This window comes from Oncorhynchus tshawytscha, linkage group LG02 (genome assembly GCF_018296145.1).
Source record: "Oncorhynchus tshawytscha isolate Ot180627B linkage group LG02, Otsh_v2.0, whole genome shotgun sequence".
Classification (NCBI taxonomy): Eukaryota; Metazoa; Chordata; class Actinopteri; order Salmoniformes; family Salmonidae; genus Oncorhynchus; species Oncorhynchus tshawytscha.
Window position 1 is genome coordinate 47,058,700 of NC_056430.1, and position 24,562 is coordinate 47,083,261.

At 42.0% G+C, this 24,562-nt stretch overlaps 1 protein-coding gene across 2 annotated transcripts in view; it reads right to left on the reverse strand.

The window, feature by feature from the left end:
• The window catches only part of ubap2a (ubiquitin associated protein 2a), a 38,038-nt gene extending 29,654 nt beyond the window's left edge, over positions 1-8,384 (reverse strand). For both annotated transcript variants that reach the window (XM_024401627.2, XM_024401626.2), the window contains exons 1-2: positions 8,285-8,384; positions 2,572-2,709 (exon numbers count right to left, since the gene is read on the reverse strand). In XM_024401627.2, coding sequence (XP_024257395.1) covers positions 2,572-2,667 — 96 coding nt within the window. In that variant the 5' untranslated portion in view covers positions 2,668-2,709; positions 8,285-8,384. The remainder of the gene's footprint in view (positions 1-2,571; positions 2,710-8,284) is intronic.
• Positions 8,385-24,562: the final 16,178 nt, after the last annotated feature.

Sequence of the window (24,562 nt, forward strand, 5' to 3'; positions counted from 1 at the left end):
TGCCTCAAGAGGGTCACCATTGTTCCTGTTCCCAAGAAAGCTAAGGTAACTGAGCTAAACGACTACCGCCCCGTAGCACTCACATCCGTCATCATGAAGTGCTTTGAGAGACTAGTCAAGGACCATATCACCTCCACCCTACCTGACACCCTAGACCCACTCCAATTTGCTTACCGCCCAAATAGGTCCACAGACGATGCAATCTCAACCACACTGCCCTAACCCATCTGGACAAGAGGAATACCTATGTGAGAATGCTGTTCATCGACTACAGCTCGGCATTCAACACCATAGTACCCTCCAAGCTCGTCATCAAGCTCGAGACCCTGGGTCTCGACCCCGCCCTGTGCAACTGGGTACTGGACTTCCTGACGGGTCGCCCCCAGGTGGTGAGGGTAGGCAACAACATCTCCTCCCCGCTGATCCTCAAGACTGGGGCCCCACAAGGGTGCGTTCTGAGCCCTCTCCTGTACTCCCTGTTCACCCACGACTGCGTGGCCACGCACGCCTCCAACTCAATCATCAAGTTTGCGGACAACACAACAGTGGTAGGCTTGATTACCAACAACGACGAGACGGCCTACAGGGAGGAGGTGAGGGCCCTCGGAGTGTGGTGTCAGGAAAATAACCTCACACTCAACGTCAACAAAACTAAGGAGATGATTGTGGACTTCAGGAAACAGCAGAGGGAACACCCCCCTATCCACATCGATGGAACAGTAGTGGAGAGGGTAGCAAGTTTTAAGTTCCTCTGCAATACACATCACAGACAAACTGAATTGGTCCACTCACACAGACAGCATCGTGAAGAAGGCGCAGCAGCGCCTCTTCAACCTCAGGAGGCTGAAGAAATTCAGCTTGTCATCAAAAGCACTCACAAACTTCTACAGATGCACAATCGAGAGCATCCTGGCGGGCTGTATCACCGCCTGGTACGGCAACTGCTCCACCCTCAACCGTAAGGCTCTCCAGAGGGTAGTGAGGTCTGCACAACGCATCACCGGGGGCAAACTACCTGCCCTCCAGGACACCTACACCACCCGATGTTACAGGAACTTATAAAGATCATCAAGGACATCAACCACCCGAGCCACTGCCTGTTCACCCCGCTATCATCCAGAAGGCGAGGTCAGTACAGGTGCATCAAAGCTGGGACCGAGAGACTGAAAAACAGCTTCTATCTCAAGGCCATCAGACTGTTAAACAGCCACCACTAACATTGAGTGGCTGCTGCCAACACACTGACACTGACTCAACTCCAGCCACTTTAATAATGGGAATTGATGGGAAATGATGTAAATATATCACTAGCCACTTTAAACAATGCTACCTTATATAATGTTTACATACCCTACATTATTCATCTCATATGCATACGTATTACTGTACTCTATATCATCGACTGCATCCTTATGTAATACATGTATCACTAGCCACTTTAACTATGCCACTTTGTTTACATACTCATATCATATGTTATATACTGTACTCGATATCAGCTACTGTATCTTGCCTATGCTGCTCTGTACCATCACTCATTCATATATCCTTATGTACATATTCTTTATCCCCTTACACTGTGTATAAGACAGTAGTTTTGGAATTGTTAGTTAGATTACTTGTTGGTTATTACTGCATTGTCGGAACTAGAAGCACAAGCATTTCGCTACACTCGCATTAACATCTGCTAACCATGTGTATGTGACAAATAAAATTTGATTTGATTTTAAATATGTGTGTTTAATTAATCCGCCAGATCAGAGGCAGTAGGGATGACCAGATATGTTCTCTTGATAAGTGTGTGAATTGGACCATTTTCCTGACCTGCTAAGCATTGAAATGAAACGTGTACTTTTGGGTGTCAGGGAAAATGTATGGAGTAAAAAGTCAATCGTATTCTTTGGGAATGTAGTGAAGTGAAAGTAGTTAAATATAAATAGTAAAATAAAGTACAAATACCACGAAAAAAATGACTTAAGTAGTACTTTAAAGTATTTTTACTTTACACCACTGCCGGTTGGACGCACTGCCAAATTCTCTAAAACTTATTTGGAGGCGGCTTATGGTAAAAGAATGATCATTCAATTCTCTGGCAACAGCTCCGGTGGACATTCCTGCAGCTAGCATGCCAATTGCATGCTCCCTCAACTTGAGACATCTGTGGCATTGTGTTGTGTGACAAAACTGCACATTTTAGAGTAACCTCAATTACCTCGACCGGTGCCCCCTCACATTGACGCTGTACCGGTACCCCCTGTATATAGCCTCGCTGTTGTTATTTTACTGCTGCTCTTTAATAATTTGTTACTTTTATTTTAACACTTATTTAAAACGGCATTGTTGGTTAAGGGCTTGTAAGTAAGCATTTCACTGTTGTATTCGGCGCGTGTGACAAATAACATATGATTTGATCTAGCAGGGGAGGGCTCTGCAGACTTATTTTTAAGAAGCCAATTGAAAAGTAGCCTAGTTAAGTGGAAAATGTACATGGCTGAATATGAGTCTGCAAATCATTTGTATAGCCGACAACCGGCGCTAGTGGAAAATACTGGTTGCGTGTGTGTCACTCACCTGGAGCTGTTTCTGTGGTTGAGTTGCGTGTGTGGCAGCGGGCAGCGCTTTGTCCCGAGTGCCCCGGGCTTTGTCGCCGCCCAACGATGTCATCATATACAGTATATACAAAACAATGTATGTACAAAATAGAAAAATCTGGAAGACAGAGAGGGAGGGGATAGGTTGGTGTGTGGGGGGTGGATAAAAATGAATAACGTCACTTACGGTATTTGCCCTATTCACTGCAGGCAGGTATAAGATAAGACAAATAGGTCTGTTGTTATACGTTAGGCCTGGGTTGTTCAAATAGTCCCGATTCCCTTTGTAGTTTCTTCTGAGCTGAAATGCATTCCCTGGTGTGTGTGTGTATGTGCGTGTGTATATACTCATGTGTAGCCTGTATCAAACACGTCCCCACATCAACACGGTTGGAGGGATTGTGCAATCCTGAGTGTCGGTTGCAACTGTTGAAACCGTGTATAGTAAATGTGTATTTTGCATTGGTGAAATTATTTTGACGTGATATGAAAGTAGAGGGATTTATCTATGTTTCTAGGACCTTACCATAATTGAGAATCAATTCACATTTAGCTAGATGTGTATTTAGTATTTGACTGTTTTGGCTTAGAGACAAGTCGCCTTTAAACAGAACGTGTTGGGTCCTTGACTATAATGAATAACGTTAGGCTCCTTTATTCCATTAATGGGCTGGCTCTCGTGCATTCGTTAAGTACTCAAACCCCTTCACTTTTTCCACATTTTGTTACGTTACAACCTTATTCTAAAATGGATTAAATCGTTTTTCCCCCTCATCAATCTACACACAATTCCCCATAATGACAAAGCAAAAACATGGTGATTTTTTCTTCAAATGTATAAAATATATATACATATAATAATAATTAAAAAATGATATATATATAATAGAACATTTACATAAGTATTCAGATCCTTTACTCAGTACTTTGTTGAAGCACCTTTGGCAGCGATTACAGCCTCAATTAGTTTTGGGTATGATGCTAAATCAAATCAAATTTTATTTGTCATATACACATGGTTAGCAGATGTTAATGTAAGTGTAGCGAAATGCTTGTGCTTCTAGTTCCGACAGTGCAATAATATCTAACAAGTAATCTAACAATTCCCCAACAACTACCTAATACACACAAATCTAAAGGGGTGAATGAGAATATGTACATGTAAGTATATGGATGAGCGATGGCCGAACAGCAAAAGCAAGGTGCAATAGATGGTATAAAATACATGTGATATGAGTAATGTAAGATATGTAAAAATTATTAAAGTGGCATTACTTAGAGTGCATTGTATAAAGTGACTAGTGATCCATTTATTAAAGTGGCCAGTGATTGGGGTTCCATGTTGGCAGCAGCCTCTCTGAGTTAGTGATTGCTGTTTAGCAGTCTGATGGCCTTGAGATAGAAGCTGTTTTTCAGTCTCTCAGTCCCAGCTTTGATACACCTGTACTGACCTCGCCTTCTGGATAGTAGCGGTGTGAACAGGCAATAGCTCGGGTGGTTGATGTCCCTGAAGATCTTTTTGGCCTCCTGTGACATCGGGTGCTGTAGGTGTCATGGAGGGCAGGTAGATTGCCCCCGGTAATGCGTTGTGTAGACCGCACCACCCTCTGGAGAGCCTTGTGATTGAGGGCGGTGCAGATGCCATACTAGGCGGTGATACAGCCCGACAGGATACTCTCAATTGTGCATCTCTAATAGTTTGTTGGGGTTTTGTGTGAATTTCTTCAGCCTCCTGAGGTGTCTTTTATTGAATAGGTTGAAGAGACGCTGTTGCGCCTTCTTCAGCACACTGTCTGTGTGAGTGGACCATGTCAGTTTTTCTGTGATGTGTACACCGAGGAACTTAAAACTTTCCACCTTCTCCACTGCTGTCCCATCGATGTGGATAGGGGGGGTGCTCCCTCTGCTGTTTCCTGAAGTCCACGATCATCTCCTTTTCCTGACACCACACTCCAAGTGCCCTCTTCGTTGTTGGTAATCAAGCCCACTACTGTCGTGTCACCTGCAAACTCGATGATTGACTTGGAGGCAAGCATGGCCTCGCAGTCGTGGGTGAACAGGGAGTACAGGAGGGGTCTGAGCACGCACCCTTGTAGGGCCCCTGTGTTGAGGGTCAGCAAAGTGGAGACGTTGTTTCCTACCTTCACCACCTGGGGGGCGACCCGTCAGAAAGTCAAGGACTCAATTGCACAGGGTGGGGTTGAGACCCAGGGCCTCCAGCTTGATGATGAGCTTGGAGGGTACTATGGTGTTGAATGTTGAGCTGTAGTCAATGAACAGCATTCTTACATAGGAATGAATTTTGTCCAGATGGGATAGGGCAGTGTGCAGTGTGATGGAGATCGTCTGTGGACCTGTTGGGCGGTATGAAAATTGAAGTGGGTCTAGGGTGGCCGGTAAGGTGGAGGTGATATGATCCTTGACTAGTCTTCTCAAAGCACTTCATGATGACGGAAGTGAGGGCTACGGGGCAGTAGTCATTTAGTTCAGTTGTTTTTGCCTTCTTGGGTACAGGAACAATGGTAGCCATCTTGAAGCATGTGGAGACAACAGACTGGGATAGGGAGCGATTGAATATGTCCGTAAACACACCAGCCAGCTGGTCTCACATGCTTTGAGGACACGGCTACGGATGCCGTCTGAGACAGCAGCCTTGCGAGGGTTAACATGTTTGAATGTTTTACTCACATAAGCCACGGAGAAGGAGAGGGGCACAGACCTTATTAGCGGGCCGCGACGGTGGCACTGTATTATCCTCAAAGCGGGCAAAGAAGGTGTTTAGTTTGTCTGGAACCGTGACGTCAGTGTCTGTGACGTGGCTGGATTTCTTTTTGTAGTCTGTGATTTCCTGTAGACCCTGCCACATACGTCTCGTGTCTGCGCCGTTGAATTGCGACTCCACCTTAGCCCAGTACTGCATTTTGCTTGTTTGATTCCCTTGCGGAGGGAATAACTACACGGTTTATATTCAGACATATTCCCAACCTCTTTCCATGGTTAAATGTGGTGGGTCACACTTTCAGTTTTGCGTGAATTTCGCCATCCATCCAGTTTCTGGTTATGGTAGGTGTTAATAGTCACAATGGGTACAACATCTCCAATGCACTTCTTTATAAATGCACTCAGCGAGTCAGCGTGTAGGTCAATGTTGTTCTCTGAGGCTGACTGGAACATATTTCAGTCTGCGTGATCAAAACAATCTTGAAATGTGGCTTCCGATTAGTTGGACCAGTGTTTACACACCTGTATTTGGAGAGTTTCTCCCATTCTTCTCTGCTGAGCCTCTCAAGCTCTGTCAGGTTGGATGGGGAGCATTGCTGCACAGCTATTTTCAGGTCTCTCCAGAGATGTTTGATCGATCGGGTTCAAGTCTGGGCTCTGGCTGGGCCAATCAAGGACATTCAGAGACTTGCCCGAAGCAACTCCTAGGTTTTCTTGGCTGTGTGCTTAGGGTCGTTGTTCTGTTGTAAGGTGAACCTTGGCCCCAGTCTGAGGTCCTGAGCACTCTGAAGTAGGTTTTCATAGAGGATCTCTTTGTACTTTGCGCCGTTCATCTTTCCCTCGAACCTGACTAGTCTCCCAGTCCCTGAAAAACATCCCCACGGCATGATGCTGTCACCACCATGCTTCACCATAGGGATGGTATTGGCTAGGTGATGAGCAGTGCCTGGTTTCTCCAGACGTGACGCTAGGCATTCAGGCCAAAGAGTTCAATCTTGGTTTCGTCAGACCAGAGAATCTTGTTTCTCACGGTTTGAGAGTCCTTTAGGTGACCTTTTGGCAAACTCCATGTGGGCTGTCATGTGCCTTTTACTGAGGAGTGGCTTCTGTCTGGCCACTCTACCATAAAGGCTTGATTGGTGGAGTGCTGCAGAGATGGTTGTCCTTCTGGAAAGTTCTCCCATCGCCACAGAGAAACTGGAGATCTGTCAGAGTGACCATCGGGTTGTTGGTCACCTCAATGACCAAGGCCCTTCTCCCCCAATTGCCCAGTTTGGTCAAGCGGCCAGCTCTAGGAAGAGTCTTGGTGGTTCCAAACTTCTTCAATTGAAAAATGATGGAGGCCACTGTGTTCTTGGGGAAAATCAATGCCGCAGAAATGTTTTGATGCCCTTCCCCAGATCTGAGCCTTGAAACAATCCTGTCTCGGAGCTATACAGACAATTCCTTCGACCTCATGGCTTGGTTTTTGCTCTGACATGCACTGTCAATTGTGGGACCTTATATAGAGAGGTGTGTGCCTCTCCAAATCATGTCCAATCAATTGAATTTACCACAGGCTGACTCCAATCAAGTTGTAGATCAATGGAAACAGGATGCGCATGTGCTCAAGTCTCATAGCAAAGGGTCTGAATACTTATGTAAATACATATATATACACACATTTGCAAAAATCATTATGGGGTAGTGTGTGCAAATTGATGAGGGAAAAATGTATTTAAATCAATTTTGGATAAGGTTGTAATGTACCAAAATGTGGAAAAAGTCAAGGGGTCTGAATACTTTCCGAATGCACACGTCCAAAACTAGAATATATAAACTGAGAAGATCACATATTACTCTGCCTGGTTCATATCTGAGGACAATGCAGCTGCAGGTCAGTGGCGAAGTGACCATAGCTGCCATTGGCAACTTCCAGTAATGCAACAATAAACACGGGCTCGATTATTGATCTGTAGCTGAGATGACAGCAGCATCAACATCAGGTTGACTTTGCGAAGGCAATACACTACCGAAAAGACAGCCAGGGCCTATATTTTTTTTGTTTACAACTCTCATTCGAGCGCATTCCCATGCAAGACAATGTAATGAGATATTGTGTCAACTCGACAGAGATTTCCCTGCTGTTGTCCAATAATACAAGTTACCGCAGCTACGGAGTTTGGCATCATCCTCTAGCTGGTTACTCATAAAACCTTTTTCATCTACACAATATATGACAAACACACTCGAATAGTAAACATGCATAAATGTTTATATAACACTGGTATAGAATCCGTCAAATGTGTGCAAACAATAGACTAAAGTGTTATGGATAACTTGCCATAATATTTAGCGAAGTTATAATTAATGATAAAGAACGCATGCCTTTATATGACATTTACAATCACTTAACTGTTTAATTGTCTTGACACTTTTGATAATGTTTTTAGCTGAAATGTAACGGCGCGCGTTTCAAATACACCACTGGCGTGGATTTTAGTCCTACTGTAAATTACAAATAATACACAAAAGTGACCGACAGTGGGACCCCTTTGTCCTAGCTAGCGAAGTATCTAGCTAACGTTAGCTAGTTAGCGATGCAGTTTAGGCAATCTACGGCAGATAAGATACCAAAACACGACGGGCTGATATTCCTGCTCACACGTTGAATGTTTAACGTTACTAACGGGGGTTCTTCCCAAGGGTCAATCACAAACAGCCGTTCTTCGGGTATCATAACATGCTAGCTAACCACAAAGCTTTATCAATTCTAACGAAAATGGCCACACAGCACACAATCCAACCCCCGACATTACTTGTCGGGAAAAAGCCAAAAGAAAATAACGAAATAAAGACTGAAAAGCTAGTGTAAACAGACAAATGGATCGGTGACATTACACTTCAAGAGGGACAAGACTATGAAAGGGTTCAAATTGGCTCAAGTATAAAGAAAAACATTGAGCGCCTGAACGAGATTTGCTTTTTATTACCTGCTAACACGAGTCACTCAGCCAGCACAAGGTCACGTGATATACGGCGTTGCTGTAGTCGCTCTCCTCTGTGGTCGTGAGAGACAACTGCGCAGATGCGCGTGTTTCGTCCTCTTGGGGTCATTGACATTCACAACAAGCGATCGATTCGACAGTCTTTAATACAAAAATGTTTTTTTTATATAGCCAGGGCCACCTATGTACACTTGGAATAATTGGTCAGTCACACTTATTAGCTTATGTAGCTCGTGACAGAAACCCTGTCTGTACAATTAATTGAACTTCATAATGTACTGTAGGACTTACCAGAAGAAACAGATCCTATCATTATGCTTGTTTACACTGAGCTGCACTGGGGTTTGAACGCAATCATGGTTAGATTTATCTCTGTTTGTAGGGTTTTCAGCCCTTACATTCACCCACTATTGGCTTCATGTGAACTACAATTCCGACACTATGTTTTAATGTTTAGAAACGTCAATAATCATCCATTTCAAACTGGTTTTCAAAACATATGCTGATATGCCCCTTATCTTAAAAAAAGGTTTCACTCCAGATACAAACGTATACATACGAACAACAACTTACAGACACACAAAAAATAACATCTCATCTGCCCAGATCTGCATGCTCATACCCCTATTCCTAGCGCCTGCATTGTTGTTTGCCACTTGGCCTTAAATTGTACCAATTCATTTTTCTTGGTCACCCATGCCCTTTATCTTTAATATCAGCGAGAAATAATCTTTCAAATAAAAAATATACACTTATTGCGCAATTTTGCACAGATCCACATGGCTGTACGTGTGTGCCTACCTGGTGCCTCCAGATATTTGTGAAGCAAACTTCTCCAATGACATCATCACGTTGCACCACTCTGTACAAAAGGCGAAAGAAAATGCAGCACCTGTCCCTACTAAATTCTAGTGCATATTAGAGTATCCTAGCATCCCTATAGCATCCTAGACCAAACTCAAACTGATATCGTAATTTATTATAGTATTTTTTTATTTTTTCTCATAACATATTTCTCATTTCTATTTATTTACACGTGTTTTCATTTCTTGTTGTATACGTATTTTTGTGTTCTTCAATGTCTTCCTCAAATAATTGCTGCAACCGAAGCAGAGAATTTGAGAAGAAACATAGGCTTTTTAAAAGGTGCAGTCTTGGTTCAGTAGCCAGTCCCTGGACTGCTAAACTAGTTTTTCCAAATGTGTCCCCTACCCATGGGACATTCATTTGTCCTGAGTGCCTCGCACTCCTACACAGTAAAACGGTGCCATGTGAGAGGAAGCGTATATGGCCATCTGCCACTCCTGTACATGTCAGTAAAATGAAAAAGGCCACCAAATGTAATAATATCGAATAAAAACACAGATTTTAAGGAGCATGTTACAAACTGGACTTTGGCTATGTGTAGGAACACTTTGTAGACATGATCATTCAATTAAACAACTGCATTCCTTATATTGCCATTGCATTTCTTCATGGAAATTGTAAACGCATAGATTATTACCTGTTGGAAAGAACCGAGACAATCCAGCCAGACTACACGAGGAGATTAATCTTCTCTATCATGTCATCCACCATTGCCTCTGTGGCTGTGACAGTGAGCATCAGAATTGGGCAACAAGCCATTAAGATGACCCTGACGGCAGGCACCTTCAAATATGTCTCCCTTAAGGATTCACCCCTGTGATGCAGTTAAATTGTTTAACAATTACATCTCTCCAATGTTGTTTTTAAGTGTGATGTATGATTTAGCTGTTGGGCTCTCCTATTTATGTTTGTGTGCGTACATACAGTATTACCGTTTATCTGAAACCAGAGTTACTTTGGTGAAACTCATTGCATTAATAGTAATAAAGAATGGTAAGTTATTGAAAGATGTCACATGCTTAGGTATAGTTCTCTGCAGGGGTGGGAATTATGGTGTCAAAGAATGTGTTAAGTGTTTACAGTTACTGCATGTACTTGAGTTGCATGATGTGCTTGCAAGAGACAAATGACATCAATACGTTTATTTATTTTTTAAGCTCTAAATGTCATGCAGTGCACCTTGTCCCCAGCCAGGAGGCATATCCTGTCCTTGATGGTCCTCAGCCAGGACCACCACTGGTCGATGAACAGGCTTTCAGGAGAGATAAAGATCAGCTGCACCGGACCATCAGGAATTCCTGCCCAAAGAATAGACAAAACAAGTAGATGTGATCGATAGATAGATCGATACAGATGTATTGTTGGATCTTACTCTGTGCAGTGTCCTTTGTCATGTCACCATGAACGGCAGCAGCAGACACTCCAAGGACCGTGTTGTTCTCCAGGTTGAAGCTGATTAGTAATTGCACAAAATCACCTTTGATTGTAATGCAATCATCTGGCAGTGACGTGTAGATGGAAAGTTTGTGCAGTAATATGGATCTGATTTCCTGTCTACTTTAAGATACTTCTCTTTCACTGCGGCTCTTTAATTATTTGTTACTTTTATTTATTTTTTTAAATTTTGGGGTATTTTTCTTAAAACATTGTTATTTAAGGGCTTGTAATGTGTTGTATTCGGTGCATGTGACAAATACAATTTGATTTGATTTGAAATACGTTTCATTTCATGGCATATAGAAATGTTGTCATAAATCATGTCTGATGTACATTCCTCTATACAACATGTGCTCACCTTTTCCATTAATGGGCCAAAAAGCCCAAAACATGCACTGTTGCAGTAGCCAGTTAGCAAGATTGCACAGACACTTTAGCCATTTAAGAGGTTCCTCAAGACCTCTTTTTGTTGTAGTCTGAGCATGTATATCTTGGAGAATGCTATTAAATTCTTCCTCTTACATTCCATTGTCGTATGTCTTTTCTAAAAAAAATTGTGTGGATACAGGACCCATTGTGCTACAAATGCTACAGCAAGTGTATATTTCTATTTAAGTAAATATTTCCTCGCTAATATGAAAGATATGCTCCTTATGTTTCCAAAACAGTAGCGCAAGCGATGCGTGTTAACGTTGAGACCGAGTGTCAGGAATCTTAACGAAAGAGCACCCCCTTAAAGAAGATACTACAGTCAATAGGCACTTAAGCAGTTGGCTTCTATGAATGGGTAGGTTACATCAAAGACATCATGGAGCTAACGCAAGATATAGGTCGGAAAACATACCTCAATGCAGTGATGGGATATGCCATTGTACTCCAAATTTTACCTTTATCCACACTTATACATCAAGAAGATTGAAATACTACCAGTTTTCTATGAAAACTGCCATTTTCATCCTCATGCTAGCTAGCAGTAGCCACAGCAGCCATTTTGGTATGAAGATGGAGCTGCAGTAGATAGCAACCGTTTTACGGGCTCCTGGCCAATTATGCTATTTTGTGTGTATTTTTATGCTGATCTTAACTTTTCTTGTAAATAATATTTCCGCAATCATTTCCTATGACAGGAAACAGCTTTCGGACATCCGAACAGCGATCACTAACCTCAATTTGGATGAAGATTTCTACTTCAGCGAGTCGGCAGCTGTGGATGTACTGCTTATTCCAGACCAGGCCCTAATTCCGGGACTTGAAAGAGGAAGAGACGGCGCATGAGAGGCAAACAAGAGGGCTGCCTGACAAGACTACGTTGGCGAGTAAATAAACACCCTCTACCCTCCATTCTATTGGCGAACGTACAATCACTAGAGAACAAACTGAACAAGCTTCGTTCTTGACTATCCTATCAACGGGACCTGGTGAACTGTAATATTCTATTTTTCTCGGAGTCGTGGCTGAACAAGAACATGGATAATATTTACTTCTAGATGGTTTTTCTATGCATTGTCAATACCAAATGGCAGATTTGGGTAAGGTTAATGGGGGAGGTGTGTGTCTTATTGTTAACAACAGCTGGTGCGCAACCAAAAACAACAGTGTATCTGCATGGAGAGAGTCTCCTTGATGTATGGGGGAAAGGTGTGTTTATCCCCAGGACACACCCAAGCCCAGGTGTGTCCCATTTTGCTGACAACCCTCCCAGCTCCGCCCACCGACATCCTATTAAGGGAAACAAGAGCAGAGAGAAAGAATTTGGCAGACCGAGTGGGAGGGTCGTCACAATATCCCAACCAGAACCGAGCCATCAAAGAGTCACAATGCCAATACAGGACTAACATTGAATGCTACTACTCCGACTGTGGCGCTCGTCGGATGTGGCAGGGCTTGCAAATTATCACGGCTTTCAAAGGGAAACCAAGCCGCAAGCTGCCCAGTTACACAAGCCTACCAGACAGTATAAATTCCTTTTATGCTCGTGTCAAGGCAAGCAATATTAACTCATGAATGAGAGCACCAGCTGTTCCGGACAACTGTGAAGTTTCTTTACTGACATTTTCAACCTCTACCTGACGCAGTCTGTAATACCTACATGTTTCAAGCAGATCACCTTAGTCCCTGTGCCCAAGAACACCAAGGTAACCTGTCTAAATTACTTTTGCCCATAGCACTTACATCTGTAGCCATGAAATGCTTTGAAAAGCTGGTCATGGCTCACATCAACACCATCATCCCAGACACACTGGATCCACTCCAATTCGCATACTGCCCCAACAGATCCACATATGAAGCAATCTCTATTGCACTCCACACTGCCCTCTCCCACCTGGAAAACAGAAACACCTATGTGAGAATGCTGTTTATTGACTAATAGCTCAGCATTCAACACTACAGTGCCCTCCAAGGTCATCACCAAGCTCAGGACCCTGGTACTGAACATCTCCCTCTGCAACTGGATCCTGGGCGGTCCGACCCCAAGTTGAGAGGGTAGGCAACAACACATCCACCATGCTGACCCTCAACACGGGGGGCCCTTCTGCGTAGCCACGCACAACTCAAACACCATCATTAAGTTTGCTGACGACACAGCGGTGGTTGGCCTGAACACCGACAATGATGAGACAGCCTATAGGGAGGTCAGTGACCTAGCAGAACAACCTCTCCCTCAACGTCAGCAAGACAAAGGAGCTGATCGTGGACTACAGGAAAGGAAGGGATGAGCACGGCCCCCTCCACATCGACGGGGCTGTAGTGGAGCGGGGCGAGAGCCTCGGTGTCCACATCACTAAGGAATGATCATGGTCCACACACATCAATAGTCCACACACATCAATACTGTTGTGAAAAGGGCACAACAACGCATCTTCCCCCTCAGGAGGCTGAAAAGATTTGGCATGGGCCCTCAGATCCTCAAAAAATTATACAGCTGCACCCTTGAGAGCATCTCGACTGGCTGCATCACCGCTTGGTATGGAAACTGCTTGGCATCAGACTGCAAGGCGTTACAGAGGGAAGTGTGTATGGCCAAGTACAATGCATTCAGAAATTATTCAGATCCCTTGACTTTTTCCACATTTTGCTACGTTACAGCCTTATTCTACAATGGATTAAATTTTTTAAATCCTCAGCAATTTACACACAACACCCCTTAATGAAAAAGTGAAAACGGGGTTTGAATTTTTTCTGCCAATTTATAACAACACTTATTTACATAAGTATTCAGACCCTTTGCTATGAGAATTGAAATTGAGCTCAGGTGCACCCTGTTTCCATTGATCATCCTTGAGATGTTTCTACAACTTGATTGGAGTCCACCTGTGGTAAATTCAATTGATTGGATATAATTTGGAAAGGCACACACCTGTCTATATAAGGTCCCACAGTTGACAGTACATGTCAGAGCAAAAACCAAGCCATGTGGTCGAAGCAATTGTCCGTAGAGCTCCGAGACAGGATTGTGTCGAGGCTGACATATGAGGAAGGGTACCAAAACATTTCTGCAGCATTGAAGGTCCCCAAGAACACAGTGGCCTCCATCATTCTTAAATGGAAGAAGTTTGGAACCACCAAGACTCTTCCTAGAGCTGGCTGCCTGGCCAAACTGAGCAATCGGGGGTGAAAGGCCTTGGTCAGGGAGGTGACCAACAACACGATGGTCACTCTGACAGATCTCCAGAGTTCCTCTGTGGAGATGGGAGAAATATCCATAAGGACAACCATCTCTGCAGCACTCCACCAATCATGCCTTTATGGGAGACTGGCCAGATGGAAGCCACTCCTCAGTAAAAGGCACATGACAGCCCGCTTGGAGTTTGCCAAAAGGCACCTAAAGGCTCTCAGACCTGATGAAACCAAGATTCAACTCGAGAGAAAGATGAACGGAGTCTAGTACAGAGAGATCCTTGATGAAAACCTGCTCCAGAGCACTCAGGACCTCAGACTCAGGCAAAGGTTCACTTTCCAACAGGACAACGACCCTAAGCACACAGGCAAGACAACGCAGGAGTGGCTTCGGGACAAGTCTCTGAATGTCGTTGAGTGGCCCAGCCAGAGCCCAGACTTGACCTCGATCGAACATCTCTGGAGAGATCTGAAAATAGCTGTGCAGTAACGCTCTGCATCCAACCTGACAGAGCTTGAGAGAATCTTCAGAGAAAAATGGGAGAAACTTCCCAAATACAGGTGTGCCAGCTTATAGTGTCATACCCAAGAAGAATTGACGCTGTAATTGCTGTCAAAGGTGCTTCAACAAAGTACTGAGTAAAGTGTCTGAATAGTTATGCATATTTCAGTTTTTTATATTTATATACATTTGCAAACATTTCAAAAAACCTGTTTTTTACTTTGTCATTATGGGGTATTGTGTGTAGCTTGATGAGGAAGAAAAAACAACTATTTAATCAATTTTAGAGTAAGGTTGGAACCTAAAGAAATGTGAAAAAAGTCAAGGGGTCTGAATTCTTTCAGAAGGCACTGTATATCACTGGGGCCGAGGTCCCTGCCATTCCAGGACATCTATATTAGGCTGTGTCAGAGGAAGGCCATAAAAATGGTCTAAGACTCCAGCCTCCCAAGTCATAGACTGTTTTCTCTGCTACCCCATGGCAAGCTGTACCAATGCACCAAGTCTGGATCCAACAGGACCCTGAACAGCTTTCACCCCCAAGCCCTATGACTGCTAAATAGTTAGTCCGGGTAAACTATTGGTTAACTATTTAACTATCTGCATCTCAACTTTTTTGCACTAACTCTTTTGACTCATCACATACGCTACTGTTTATTATCTATCCTCTTGCCTAGTCACTTTACATGTACATATAGTGCCTTCAGAATGTATACCCCTTGACTTATTCCACATTTTGTTGTGTTAGAGCCTGAATTCAAAATGTATTAAATACATTTTTTTCTGACCCATCTCACACAATATTCCATGATAGTAACGTGAAAACATGTTTTTCAAAATTTTTGCAAATGTATTGAAAATCTAATTTACATAAGTATTCACACCCCTGAGTCAACACATGATAGAATCACCTTTGGCAGCGATTACAGCTGTGAGTCTTCCTGGATAAGTCTCTAAGAGCTATCCACACCTGGATTGTTCAATATTTGCACATAATTCTTTCTAAAATTATTCAAACTCTGTCAAGTTCGTTGTTGATCATTGCTAGACAGCCATTTTCAAGTTTTGCCATAGATTTTCAAGACAAAATTATAATTCAATGTCATCTTGGTTAGCAACTCCAGTGTATATTTTGCCTGGTGTTTTAGGTTATTGTCCTGCTGAAAGGTGAATTTGTCTCCCAGTGTCTGTTGGAAAGCAGACTGAACCAGGTTTTCCTCTAGGATTTTGCCTGCGCTTAGTTCTCTTCCGATTATTTTTTTTGTTATAAAAAAAAATCTAGTCCTTGCCGATAATAAACATACCCATAACATGACACAGTCACCACCATGATTGAAAACATGAAGAGTGGTACTCAGTGATGTGTTGTGTTAGATATGTATTCAGAACATAGTTTGCAGTTTTACTTTAGTGCCTTATTGCAAACAGGCATATATTTATTCTGAACATACTTCCTTATTTTCACAATCAATTAGGTCAGTATTGTGGAGTAACTCGAATGTTGTTGATCCATCCTCAGTTTTCTCCTATCACAGCCATTAAACTCTGTAACTGTTTTAAAGTCACCATTGGCCTCATGGTGAAATCCCTAAGTCCCATGGTGAAATCCCTATCCTCTCTGGCAACCGAGTAAGGAAGGGCGCCTGTATCTTTCAGCCTCATATTGATACACCATCCAAAGTGTAATTTTAAACTTCACCATGCTCAAAGGGATATTCAAGGTCTGCTTTTTTAGGGGCCCTTCTTTACGAGGCATTTGAAAACCTCCCTGGTCTTTGTGGTTGAATCTGTGTTTGAAATTCACTGCTCGACCAAGAGGCCTTACAGATAATTATATGTGTATAAATAAGCATTTTGCGACACTATAAGCATTTCACTACACTCGCAATAACATCTGCTAACCATCTGTACGTGACCAATAAAATTTGATTTGATTTGGGTGTAGGGTACAGAAATTAGGTAGTCATTCAAAAATCATGTTAAACACAGTCCATGCAGCTTATTGTGACTTAAGCAAATGTTTTATTCCCAAACTTACTTAGGCTTGCCATAACAAATGGATTGAATACTTATTGACTCAAGACATTTCAGCTTTTCATTTTAAATTAATAAAATAAAAAAATCTGTGACACAAAATCTCAATTTAATCCATTTTCAATTCAGGCTATATATAACACAACAAAATGTGGAAAATGTAAAGAAGTGTGAATACTTTCTGAAGGCATTGTATCTACACTGAACAAAAACATAAATACAACATGTTTCATGATCTGAAATAAAAAATCCCAGAAATTTTTCATACACACAAAAAGCTAATTTCTCTCACATTTAGTGCACAAATTTGTTTACAGCCCTGTTAGTGAGCATTTCACATTTGCCAAGATAATCCATCCACCTGACAGGTGTGGCATATAATGAAGATGATTCAACAGCATGATCATTACACAGGTGCACCTTGTATTGGGGATAATAAAAGGCCACTCCAAAGATGTCTCAAGTTTTGAGGGAGTGTGGAATTGGCATACTGACTGCAGGAATGTCCACAGGGGCTTTGAACTGAATGTTACTTTCTCTACCATATGCTGCCTCAAATGTCTTTTTAGAGAATTTGGCAGTACAACCAACCAGCCTCACAACCACAGAGCAGGTGTAACCACACCAGCCCAGGATCTCCACATCCGGCTTCTTCACCTGCGGGATCGTCTGAGGTGGGAGGGGGGTAATTCATTCTGATTGGCTAGCTCACAAGTGGGTGGGATATGCCCTCCAGGGTCCACTCGTGGCTGCACCCCTGCCCAGTCATGTGAAATCCATAGATTTGGGCCAAATGAATATATTTCAATGGATTGATTTCCTTATATGAACTGTAACTTAGTAAAATCTTTTCAATTGTTGCATGTTGTGTTTATATTTTTGTTCAGTAAATACTGGAGATATAGTACAAGTCAAAAAGTACCAGTCACAAGTTTGGACACACCGACTCATTCAAGGGTTTTTCTTTATATTTACTGTTTTCTACATTGTAGAATAATAGTGAAGACATCAAAACTATGAAATAACACATATGGAATCATGTAGTGACCAAACAAGTGTTAAACAAATATATTTGAGATTCTTCAAAGTAGCCACCCTTTGCCTTGATTAAAGCTTTGCACACTCTTGGCATTCTCTCAACCAGCTTCACCTGGAATGCTTTTCCAACAGTCTTGAAGGAGTTCCCACATATGCTAATCACTTGTTGGCTGCTTTTTTCTTCACTCTGCGGTCCAACTCATCCCAAACCATCTCAATTGGGTTGAAGCCAGGTCATCTAATGCAGCACTCCATCACTCTCCTTCTTGGTCAAATAGGCCTTAGACTGCCTGGAGGTGTGTTGGATCATTGTCCTGTTGAAAAACAAATGATAGTCCCACTAAGTGCAAACCAGATGGGATAGCGTGTCACTGCAAAATGCTGTGGTAGCTATGCTGGTTAATTGTGCCTTGAATTCTAAATAAATCACTGACAGTGTCACCAGTAAAGCACCCCCACACCTTTTCCTACATGCTTCACGGTGGGAACCACACGTGCGGAGATAATACGTTCACCTACTCTGCATCTCACAGAGACACAGCGGTTGGAACCAGAAATCTCAAATTTGGACTCATCAGAACAAAGGACAAACTTCCACATGTCTAATGTCCATTGCTCATGTATCTTGGCCCAAGCAAGTCTATTTTTATTGGTGTCCTTTAGTAGTGGTTTCGTTGCAGCAATTTGACCATGAAGGCCTGCTTCACGCAGTCTCCTCTGAACAGTTGATGTTGAGATGTGTCTGTTACTTGAACTCTATGAAACATTTATTTGGGCTCCAATCTGAGCTGCAGTTAACTCTAATTAACTCTGGGTCTTCCTTTCCTGTGGCGATCCTCATGAGATCCAATTTCAACATAGCGCTTGATGGTTTTGGTGACTGGACTTGAAGAAACTTCAAAAGTTCTTGAAATTTTCTGCATTGACTGACCTTCTTGTCTTAAAGTAATGATGGACTGTCATTTCTCTATGCTTATTTGAGCTGTTCTTGCCATAAGTGGACTTGGTCTTTTACCAAATAGGGCTATCTTCTGTATACCACCCTACCTTGTCACAACACAACTGATTGGCTCAATCGGATTAAGAAGGAAAGAAATTCCACAATTAACTTTTCACAAAGTACACCTGTTAATTGAAATGCATTCCAGGTTACTACCTCCTCAAGCTGGTTGGGAGAATGCCAAGAGTGTGCAAAGCTGTTGTTTCATAGTTTTGATGTCTTCACTATTATTCTACAATGTAGAAAATAGTAAAGATAAAGAAAAACCCTGCAATCAGTAAATGTGTCCAAACTTTTTACTGGTACTGTATATCAAGATACTTTTGAACCTCTATAGCTGACTCTGCTGGTGGAAAACAGTAAATGCACTGAAGCGTACAGATTCCTCTCCTTTCATGCCTAAGCAAGTTCTGTCTGACTCTAGCATCATAACTGGGAAGAATGGGATAAGTTACGCTTTTAATCATCATGTTATCTTGGCAGGTTTTTTATTTGAGAGAAACAGTGTCAATTGACTATACTCTTCCCTCTGCCAGCCTCTAACTGACTCGACGGTTAACCCGTCAACCTCTAGTCAATCTTTATTTTCATTTTAACAATTTACTCTCTGTGATGTGCTAGATGCCTTGCTTAAGATTGATGTAAAAAGAAAATCAACAAGAGCTGATATGCTTGATCCAATTTGCTGCAGCTCTCTGCCCCCGATTGCTGAATTTTATAAATCATATTTTTTACCTGACGATTACAGTATATCTAGTACAATCCCCAAGGTTTGAAAGGCGTCCAATGCACTCCCCCTTCACAAAGGTGGTGACCCTTGTGAACTAAATAATTATCGTCCTATTTCTAAACCTTCTTGCCTAGCTAAAATATTAGAATCTTTGATTAATTCTCAGCTAAGAACTTTCTTATCATTGAAATGTATTCTTAATGTACATCAGTCGGGTTTTAGACCAGGTCATAGCACTATCTCTGCTGCATCCCTAGTTATAAATTATTTGGTTAACTGTATGGATAAAAGGCAACATTGTGCTGCCCTCTTCATTGACCTGTCAAAGGCTTTCAATACTGTTGATCACTCACTGATAATCAGAGGCTGGTGTCGTGGAAGGATCAGAATTTGTTGGTAACATTTGTAAGATGTTTAATATTCATCAAATGTGTGTAAGTTACTTCTCATCAGAATGGTATTTTTCTGTAATGCTGTGGCGAGGTTGCAGTTATCTGTTCTATGTCAAAACTAAGTTGCATGGGCCGCTGAGAGGGGAGAGGTCAAAGTGTCATCATGTGTAAACATATCTTTCACTCCCTACCTTTTTCCCAGTGGAGAAAGGAGGGTGGCAGTATCTGGAATCATTCTATGCTCCCTCTAATGTTGTTTCTATCTTAACCTATAGCCTTATTCTCCTCTCCGTGAGTTTGTCCAGGAGGTTGTATTTTGAGTTGGTTGTATCTAAATGACAATTTGATATATGCCTGTTGATATGGAGGATTTGGTTTATGGTTCTGGGGTTTGGGAAAGGAGACAAAGCTGAATGATGAATTATGTCTATGCTGTCTATGTGTGTCTTTGCTATTAAAGGAACTCAGTTGCATTGTAAGGGGGCTCTCAGAGAATTCAGGGGGAGACACTGAATTTATCTGAGAGTCACGGGATTGTGATAGAGCTCATATAATTAAAGATGGACTTTTATAACTAACTCTGACGTGTGTGTGTGGTTTGCTCCCATGATTTGGTAAATAGAGGAAATTTCGACGACATTGGTTTAAAAATTACTTGACATACAGTTTGGAACTCAATGTATATCTACTGATGGTGTTAAATCAGGTTTCCTGGATATTACAAAATGTGTTCCACAGAAGTCAATTATGGGTCCTGTACTTTTTTACTGTTTACATGAACAATATCGACTAATCTGTAAAAAAAATTGTAACCTGCACTTGTATGGCGATGATACTGTTGTGTATGCTATTGCCCCAATGGTCGACCAGGCTCTAACTGAACTAGTCTGCATTCATTATATTACAGAAAAACTTTATTGACCTGAAATTAGTACTGAATACAGGTAAAACTAAATACACTATATGCTGTTCTCTAGAGCGCATAAAAATAAGTCTGATGATTTAAGCATACAGTTGAAGTCGGAAGTTTACATACACTTAGGTTGGAGTCATTAAAACCTTTTTAACCACTCCACAAATTTCTTGTTAACAAACTATAGTTTTGGCAAATCGCTTAGGACATGTACTTTGTGCATGACACAAAGCTGTTTACAGACAGATTATTTCACTTAAAATTCACTGTATCACAATTCCAGTGGGTCAGAGGTTTATATACACTAAGTTGACTGTGCCTTTAAACAGCTTTGAAAATTCCAGAAAATGATGTCATGGCTTTAGAAGCTTCTGATAGGCTAATTGACATCATTTGAGTCGATTGGAGGTGTACCTGTGAAAGTATTTCAAGGCCTACCTTCAAACTCATTACTTGACATCATGGGAAAATCTAAAGAAATCTGCCAAGAAACAATTGCTACAAAAAAATTGTAGACCTCCACAAGTCTGGTTCATCCTTGGGAGCAATTTCCAAACGCCTGAAGATACCACGTTCATCTGTACAAACAATAGTACGCAAGTATAAACAACCATGGGACCATGCAACCGTCATACCGCTCAGAAAGGAGACGCATTCTGTCTCTTGGAGATTAATGTACTTTGGTGCGAAAAGTGCCAATCAATCCCAGAACAACAGGAAAAGACCTTGTGAAGATGCTGGAGGAAACAGATACAAAAGTATTGCTATCCACAGTAAAATGAGTCCTATACCAACATAACCTGAAAGGCCGCTCAGCAAGGAGGAAGCCACTGCTCCAAAACCGTCAGACTACAGTTTGCAACTGCACATGCGGACAAAGATCTTACTTTTTGGAGAAATGTCCTCTGGTCTGATGAAACAAAAATAGAACTGTTTGGCCATAATGACCATCGTTATGTTTGGAGGAAAAAGGGGGATGCTTGTAAGCCAAAGAACACCATCCCAACCGTGAAGCACGGGGGTGGCAGCATCATGTTGTGGGGGTGCTTTGCTGCAAGAGGGACTGGTGCACTTCACAAAATATATGGCATCATGTGGAAGGAACATTATGTGGATATATTGAAGCAACATCTCAAGACATCTGTCAGAAAGTTAAAGCTTGGTCGCAAAATTGTCTTTGAAATGGACAATGATCCCAAGCATGCTTCCAAAGTTGTGCCAAAATGGCTGAAGGACAACAAAGTCAAGGTATTGGAGTGGCCAACACAAATCCCTGACCTCATTCCTATAGAAAGTTTGTGGGCAGAACTGAAAGTGTGTGTGAGCAAGGAGGCCAACAAAACCTGACTCAGTTACACCAGCTCTGTCAGATGGAATGGGCCAAAATTCACCCAACTTATTGTGGGAAGCTTGTGGAAGGCTACCCGACACGTTTGACCCAAGTTAAACAATTTAAAGGCAATGTTACCAAATACTAATTGAGTGTATGTAAACTTCTGACCCACAGGGAATGTGATGAAAGAAATAAAAGCTGAAATAAATCCCTCTGCTATTAGTCTGACATTTCACATTCTTAAAATAAAGTGGTGATCCTAACTGACCTAAGACATGGAATTTTTACTCTGATTAAATGTCAGGAATTGTGAAAAACTGAGTTTAAATGTATTTGGGTAAGGTGTATGTAAACTTCAGACTTCAACTGTATAAAAGCAATAGATACCATTAATAAGAAAGCCTAGAAGCATCTTATTTGGTGAGCTACCGAGTCGCAAGGACAGGCAAACCCCATACTATTGTGGAGGATTTAATTCTTCCTGCTCCTGCGAATATGGCTTGGACAATGCTGGGGGAAAAGTCCCCAAAAAACTATAGACAATGTCTTCATCAAACAACACTGTTTCACAACACATCAGTGACATGGTAGGAGATGTTTTGAAACAATTACTGCTTCGCATACAACTCAGTGAATTATATGCGTTACAGCTGGATGAGTCAACAGACGTGGCGGGCCTGGCACAGCTCCTGGTATATGTCCATTACGTTTATGGGGGGTCAATTAAGGTAGACATCCTCTTATGTAAAGCACTGGAAACCAGGACAACATGAGAGGTTATTTTTAAAGTACTGGACAGCTTTGTGACATCAAATGGACTTGGGGGGTCAAGATGTATTGGTATCTGTACTGATGGCGCAAAAGCCATGACAGGGAGACACAGTGGAGTGGTAACAGGTGTGCAAGCAGTTGCTCCCGACACCACATGGGTACACTGCAGCATCCACCAAGAGGCTCTTGCTGCCTGACTGCTTGCATGATGACGAGTTTCTCACACGACTAGCCTATATGAGTGATGTTTATTCTCGCCTGAATGATCTGAATCTAGGATTACAGGGACTCTCCAGAACTATATTAAATGTGCGGGACAAAATTGAGGCTATGATTAAGAAGTTGGAGCTCTTTCCTGTCTGTATTAAGGACAACACATAGGTCTTTCCATCATTGTATGATTTTTTGTATGCAAATGTCTCAAGCTTACGGACAATGTCAAATGTGATATAGCAAAGTACCTGAGTGAGCTGGGTGCGCAATTACGCAGCTACTTTCCAGAAACGGACGACACAAACTGGATTCGTTATCCCCTTCATGCCCTGCCTCCACTCCACTAACGATATCTGAACAAGAGATCCTCATCGAAATTGCAACAAGCGGTTCTGTGAAAATTGAATTTAAATCAGATTTCTGGATAGGGATGCGCTCAAGAGTTTCTTGCCTTGGCAAATAGCGCTGTGAAGACACTGATGCCCTTGGCAACCACGTACCTATGTGCGTGGATTCTCGGCCCTCACTAGCATGAAAACTAAATACAAGCACAGACTGTGTGGGAAATTATTTAAGACTTAGACTCCCTCCAATACAACCCAACATTGCAGTTATGTGCATCCTTTCAAGCACACCCTTCTCATTAACCTATGGTGAGTTATTCACAATTGTTGATGAACAAATAAGGTTTTGCATGTAAGATGGCTAAATAAAGAGCAAAATGATATTATTTGTGCCCATGTCCTATAAGAGCTCTTTGTCACTTCCCACGAGCCAGGTTTGTGACAAAAACTCACACTCATGTTTAATAAATGTATCGTATAGTGTGTGTGACAGGCTTACAATGATGGCAAAAAACAACATTTGAGAGTGCGCTGACCCTGGTGCTAGAGGGGGTACGCAGCTGTAGGCTAAATTTTTGAAGGGGTACGGGACTATAAAAAGTTTGGGAACCAATGCAAGTCTGGGGCAATTCACAAAGCTGATTTGAGGACCTTCTGATGTTTTTTATTTATTTATTATGACCCAAGTTTTTCTTTCTGCTTGCATTTTGTATTTAACGTGTGTACTTTCTGTAATGACCCCCCGAAACATTTTTGTTCAGTGTACCTCAATTACTTTGCACACCTGCACACAAACTCGGTACTGGTACCCCGTGTATATAGCCAAGTCATTGTTACTCATGCATTTATTACTTGTGTTATTATTTCTCTCTTAATTGTTGGGAAGGGCCTGTAATTTAACATTTCACTGTTAGTCTACACCTATTGTTTATGAAGCAATGACAAATGCATTTATATTTGCTCTTCTGGCAACTGTAGGCCTACTGCATGCATCACTCAATGACCAGCAATTTGAGTGATGAAAGAAATGCAATGCTGCACACATCAAATAAAACAACACAAACAGCCATA